The sequence below is a fragment of the Mus pahari genome, chromosome 1, assembly GCF_900095145.1.
Source record: "Mus pahari chromosome 1, PAHARI_EIJ_v1.1, whole genome shotgun sequence".
NCBI lineage: Eukaryota > Metazoa > Chordata > Mammalia > Rodentia > Muridae > Mus > Mus pahari.
In genome coordinates this window covers 120,046,572-120,053,031 of record NC_034590.1, presented here as the reverse complement: position 1 = coordinate 120,053,031, position 6,460 = coordinate 120,046,572, and the positions used below count along the sequence as shown (strand labels likewise).

Genomic DNA, 6,460 nt, shown 5'->3' with positions numbered 1-6,460 from the left:
AAGACAGCTACAGTGTACTTAGATATAATAATAAATAAATCTTTAAAAAAAAAGAATTTTTTTTTAAATATGTGTAAATGTTTTACAGGATTGTATACGCAGCCCAGGTTATCCTGGAACTCACTTTGTAGCTGTGGCTTAGCCTTAAATGTAGAGATCTGTCTGCCACTGCAGGGTTTAAAGGCATGTGGCAAAAAATCAGATCTAAAATAACCCACTTTTTTTTGGTTGGTTTTGGTTTTGGTTTTGGTTCTTCGAGGCCGGGTTTTTCTCTGCAATCCTGGCTATCCTAGAACTTGCTTTAAGTAGGTTGGGAGTATGAGGGCTGGTGGGCAGGTCTGAGGGGCGGGGCTTCATGTATCCCCGCCCATGACGTTAAGACTCAATCAGATCTGCGGAAGCGACCGCAGAGAAGTGGTGGGACTTCTGCAAGTGCTTCCGGAGAGGTCCCTGCGTGGGGAGTTCTGGGCGCTGCGGTTCAAACTAATGCAGAAGATGTTTTATCACGTGAGCTGGATGCGGGGTAACGGTGAGGGGCAGTCGCAGGAGGATCCTGGAGGCCCGGAAGGGCGGACTGGTCGCCCCCTGTCCTCAGTGTGGCTGGCTGAGTCTCCATCTTCCTTTCTCTGCAGATTTCCCTGGAGCACGAGATCCTCCTGCACCCACGATACTTCGGTCCAAACTTGCTCAACACGGTGAAACAGAAGCTGTTCACCGAGGTGGAAGGGACCTGCACTGGGAAGTGAGTTTCTGCTTCACAGGGCGGTCTGCAGAATGCACGCACAATGACGCTACCTAACTCCTTCTGTCAGGGCTTGTCGCTTACTCAGAGGAACCCTTTCACCCCTCTAGGCACCTGAAGCAGCCAGTTTTTGCCTGTTTTGGACACTCGGAAAAGCTACTAAACAAAATGTTCTTCCCTTATATGAGATCAGACCGTTATTATGCAAATGTTTTTGAGTTTTGAGATAGCCTCACTTTGTGGACCAAGCTGGGCTCTAATTCGGAGATCTGCCTGCCACTGAGTGCTGGGATTAAAGGCTTTCATCACAACTCTCTGTCTTGTGATTTTTGAAAGACCTGTCTCAGCTTTGACCCTGGCAAGTCCTCCTGCCTTAGCCTACGTGGTACTGAGAGAATAGGTGTATGTCAGACCTTCTTGGGCATTTACAGTACAATGATGAGAGCATCATTTAATATTTCAGGTGCTAATCTGTGTCCTGTCTCTTCTTGATCATTGAGCCATCTGAACAGAGTTTCTGTCACACAGAGAGACTCCTATTGCTGGTGGCTTTTCAGAGGCTCTTCACATAGCTATCTCGTTCATCTCTCTTGCAGATATGGCTTTGTGATTGCTGTCACCACCATCGACAATATTGGTGCGGGTGTGATCCAGCCAGGCCGAGGTTTTGTTCTTTATCCAGTGAAATACAAAGCTATTGTTTTCCGGCCCTTTAAAGGTGAAGTTGTGGATGCTGTGGTCACTCAGGTCAACAAGGTACGAGTATTATTCATAGAACGGTTATGGGGTATTTCCTAAGGTGAGGGCTCAGTCCCCAGTCCACTTACTAGTTGCTTTAAGTCTTTTGTTGTTATTAAGATTTATTTTATCTTAGTTTTGGTTTTTCTTTTTCTTTCTTTCTTTTTTTGTTTGTTTGTTTTCGAGACATGGTTTCTCTGTATAGCCCTGGCTGTCCTGGAACTCACTCTGTAGACCAGGCTGGCCTCAAACTCAGAAATCCTCCTGCCTCTGCCTCCCAAGTGCTNCCACCACCGTCCAGCAGTTTTTGTTTGTTTGTTTGTTTGTTTGGTTTTTCGAGACAGGGTTTCTCTGTGTAGTCCTGGCTGTCAGGGTTTTTTTCTGTTTTTTTTTTTTTTTTTTTTTTTTGAGACAGGGTTTCACTGTGTAACCCTTGCTCTCCTGGAACTCACTCCATAGACCAAACTAGCCACCTACCTCTTCCTTCTGAGTGCTGGGATTAAATGAGCCACCACCACCCAGCAATTTATTTTAATTTTAATTATGTGTACTTGGATGTTATCTGGTGTGAGTGTGAGCCCATGAGTGCTGGTACCTTCTGAAGCTTCAAGCGGGTTTCAGGTTCCCTCCTAGCTGGAGTTGTGAGACCCTGCATATGGATGCTAGGAACTGAACTCAGGTCCTCTGCAAGCACTGTTATGCACTCTTAATTATTTAGCCATCTTCTCTTCAGTCCCTCAGGTCACTTTTTGGTTCTTCACTTTCCTTACCTGTCAAGTAATATTTCCCATCTAACTTAGCTGGGGGTGTCTTCTGAATTAACATCAATAGTCATGCTACAATAGAAGCCTGAGATGACTAAGTTGTTACTGTTGACTGATAGCATGCAAACTACCCCCTGACTCTTTCTTTCTCCACTCTCCTCTCCAGACCTAAAGATCAAACCCAGGGTCTTACAATTCAGCTAAATTTCCAAGCCCAAGCCTTTCTTCGTTTGTTTGCTTTTGTTTTTTGAAACAGGGTCTCACTATGTAGCCAAGGCTGGCCTTGAACTCACTTTGTAGATCAAGCTAACCTTAAACATACACAGATTTGCCTGCCTCTGCCTCCTAAGTGATAGGATTAAAGGCTTTTGCCAACTTGCCTGGCTGTGTGGATGTCTTGTCTTGTCTGCATGCATGTTTCTTTTCTTTTCGTTTTGTTTTTTTTTTTTTGAGACAGGGTTTCTCTGTGTAGCCCTGGCTATCCTGGAACTCACTCTGTAGACCAGGCTGGCCTTGAATTCCTGCATGCATGTTTGTGTACCACACATGTGCTTGGTATCCAGAAGAGGGGTGTTGGATCTCCTAGAACAGGAATTAACAGGAGGTTGTAAACTGCCTTGCAGGTTCTGGGAACCAAACCTGATTCCTTTGGAGGAGCAACTAGTTTTCTCAACTACTTGAGTCATGTTCTTGCTCTCCCCCCAGCTCTTTTTAAAATAAAAGCTGAGGTGAGGGGTCCTGGTATGGTGTTTCAGGCCTGTGGTTCTTGCACTTGGGAAGCTGAAGTAGGATTGATGTAAGTTTTAAGCTGTCATGGGCTATAGAGTGAGATTCTGTCTCAAAAAAAATAAGGATCTGGGCTATTGTTTGGTGGGTAAAGTGTTTCCTGTGCAAGGATCAAGACCTGAGTTCTGATGCCCAGCACCCTTGTAAAAGCCAGGCTTCGTAATATGAGCCTGTAATCCTCAAGGCCTTCAAGGTTAGGTAGTGTAATTTAGTGTACTTAAAAGCTAGGGGTTATAGCTCAGTGGTTTAGAATACCTGTTGGTACTATAGGACCTGGGTTTGACTCCCAGCACCTACACAGGGGCTCACAATCTCTGTATCTCCTAGTTCTGCAGGATCCCAACACCCTCTTCTGGCTTCCATGAGCACCGCATGTACATGGTGCACAGGTACATGTGAGGGCAGAATACTCTCACACATGAAAATAATGAACAAAAATGTAAAGAAATGAAAGACTACAGAGAGGGAAATGAAAACAAATGCTACAATTTAGACTGTTAGAAAACATGAATAATATGATTAGAAATAGATAAAGATGCTCCAAAGCCTTTGAAGCAAGATCATTCATTTTCCTCCTAGGTTGGACTTTTCACAGAAATTGGGCCTATGTCTTGCTTCATTTCTCGACACGTAAGTCTGGGCATCCTGGGGGGAGCCAAGGAAAAGAAACTGGTCGGTCCATGACGACCATCTATTGATGCAGCCGTTTGAAGTGCTAACCTTTATGTCAATTTCCTTCTAGTCCATCCCTTCAGAGATGGAGTTTGATCCAAATTCAAACCCCCCTTGTTATAAGACCATGGATGAGGTGAGCGAGTGTGGAGGAGTTGGCGAGAGGGATGAGGGAAGCCATACTGAGGCTGGGTCTGAGTCTGCTTGACCCACTATTCTCTCCTTTCCACAGGACATTGTGATTCAGCAGGACGATGAGATACGCTTGAAGATTGTTGGGACGCGTGTAGACAAGAACGACATTGTGAGTCTCTTGTTTGACTTCTTTTCTTGCCTGTAGCCCAGGCTGGCCTGCAACTCATGAACCTCCTGCCTCTGCCTCCTAAAGAGTAGGAATATAAATAGGCCAGGCTCGTCATTTGCAGCTGAGAGCTGTGGCGTTCTCTTTTCTTTTTTTTAAAACATCACTATTTTCGTATTTTATAAAGTTGTAATATTTATGTGGATGTGTGCTGGGCATACACACTGGCCACAGCGTGACACTTAGACAGCTTTCAAGTTCTCTTGTGCTGCTGTGGATTTGGGGGGTGGAGGTCAGGTCATCAGGGTTGTGTAGCAAGCTCTTTCACCATCTGCACTGTGTTACTGGCCCAAGAATTGCTAACCTCTTGCCACCCACAGTTGTTGGGGATTCTGGGCTCTTTTTCCATGAGGAGGGAATGGATGACAAAGCTTGGGGTTGGGGTGGGCCTTGCCTCATCTTCCTCTCTCTTTCCTCCCACAGTTTGCCATTGGCTCTCTGATGGATGATTACTTGGGTGAGTGACTGACATGGCTGCTGGGACTGTTCCTGAGGAAGGGATGTGCGGGAGACGGGATGGCTGTAGGATTTTTATGTCCCAGGCAGAGACATAAGAAGTTCTCATTCTGTTTCCTGGAAGTCCATGATACCTGTCCTTAGGGTGGGAAATCTTTGGTTTTTGGCTGCCTGGGAACTCGGTGTCTAACTGATACGTTCTTTTCTGATTTCATAGGACTCGTGAGCTGAGGGAGGGAACCTCTAGCTTGGTTGGATCCTGATTTAGAAAGTGTGACTTTCCGACTCGAGTTCAGCACCAACTTAACTTTCCTACCAGAGGTTTAATCTGGCCACTGTTAGGGAGGCTGTTTTCTTCCCGCTGAGCTGTGCCCTGAGATTTTATTCTGTGTTCTAACCATAAACATGTCCTTGGTTCTCATGAAAATGTTGTCTTCTCTTGGTAGGAATTAAAGCTGTTTTTTATTCTATTTTTGGTTTGGTTTTATGCTTTATTTATTTAATTATTTATTTTAAGATTTATTTATTGGGCTGGAGTGATGGCTCAGAGGTTAAGATCACTGACTGCTCTTCCAAAGGTCCTGAGTTCAAGTCCCAGCAACCACATGGTGCCTCACAACCATCTATAATGAGGTTTGGTGCCCTCTTCTGACAAGCAGGCAAATATTCAGGCAGAACACTGCACATAATTAATAAATAATCTTTAAAAACATATGTATTTATTTTATGTATGAGTACACTATAGTTGTCTTCAGACACACCAGAAGAGGGCAGGAGATCCCATTACAGATGGTTGTGAGCCACTGTCTTAGTCAGGATTTCTATTCCTGCACAAAAAATCATGACCAAGAAGTAAGTTGGGGAGGAAAAGGTTTAATCAGCTTACATTTCCACATTGCTGTTCATCACCAAAGGAAGTCAGGATGCAGAGGCCATGGAGGGATGTTACTTACTGGCTTGCTTACTCTGCCTTGCTCAGCTTGCTTTCTTATAGAACCTAAGACTACCAGCCCAGGGATGGCACCACCCACAGTGGGCCCACCCACCCTTAATCACTAATTGAGAAAATGCCTTAGAGCTGAATCTCATGGAGGCATTTCCTTAAAGGAGGCTCCTTTCTCTGTGATAACTCCAGCTTGTGTCAAGTTGACATACAAAACCAGCCAGTACAACCTCCATGTGGTTGCTGAGAATTGAACTCAGGACCTCTAGAAGATCTGTCAGTCCCTGTAACCACTGGGCCATCTTTCCAGCCCCTATTTTTGTTTTGTTTTGAGACAGGGTTTGTCTGAATAGCCCTGGCTGTTCTAGAACTCTTATCTAGACCAGGCTGGCCTTGAACCCGGAGATAAGCCTGCCTTTCACTCTGGAGTGCTGGGATTAAAGTTGTGCACCACCTCCACCCAACTTGAACTAGAACTTTATTATTGTTGTTATTGTTTGCTTTTGAGGTAATTTCTCGTCTAATTGTGGCTAGCCTTTAATTACTGTGTATTCTAGGCTGGCCTTGAATTTCTGCTCCTTCTGAATCCACCTTCCAAATGTAAAGATTGCAGGTGTGTGTCACCATTCCTGTTTTTTTTTTTTTTTTTTTTTTTTTTTTTTTTTTTTTTTTTTTTTAAGGGCCATGTGGCCAATTGCTGAAGGATTACATCTTACAAAATATGGCCCCAGTGTTAATTATGTTGAATTTCAGAAACTCTTAAAAGCTGATGCTGTTTGGTGAGGTGACTCATGTATATCTTAAAGCTTAGCTATAGGGAGGCAGAAACAATTGGGTAAGTTCCTGGCCAGTCAGGGCCACACTGTGAGACCCTGCCTCAATAGTAAGTAACAACAGAGATGGGGCTGGAGAGATGGCTCAGCGGTTGAGAGCACTGACTGCTCTTCCAGAGGTCCTGAGTTCAATTCCCAGCAACCACATGGTGGCTCACAACCATC

The 6,460-nt window shown here is 44.6% G+C and overlaps 1 protein-coding gene across 1 annotated transcript; it reads left to right on the top strand.

Moving 5' to 3' along the window:
- Positions 1-398: 398 nt before the first annotated feature.
- Positions 399-4,989, top strand: Polr2g (RNA polymerase II subunit G). Its single transcript, XM_021207198.1, has 8 exons — positions 399-507; positions 633-742; positions 1,339-1,498; positions 3,610-3,660; positions 3,773-3,838; positions 3,935-4,006; positions 4,487-4,520; positions 4,737-4,989. The coding sequence occupies exons 1-8, from the start codon at positions 487-489 to the stop codon at positions 4,748-4,750; spliced, it is 528 nt and encodes a 175-aa protein (XP_021062857.1). The 5' UTR covers positions 399-486; the 3' UTR covers positions 4,751-4,989.
- The last annotated feature ends 1,471 nt before the right edge of the window (positions 4,990-6,460 follow it).

Excerpts from the sequence above, each read along its gene's own strand:
- Polr2g (XM_021207198.1), top strand. The coding sequence starts at position 487 with ATGCAGAAGATGTTTTATCAC. Across the intron at positions 508-632 it reads TGCAGAAGATGTTTTATCAC|ATTTCCCTGGAGCACGAGAT; the intron begins GTGAGCTGGATG and ends CTTTCTCTGCAG. Across the intron at positions 743-1,338 it reads GAAGGGACCTGCACTGGGAA|ATATGGCTTTGTGATTGCTG; the intron begins GTGAGTTTCTGC and ends TCTCTCTTGCAG.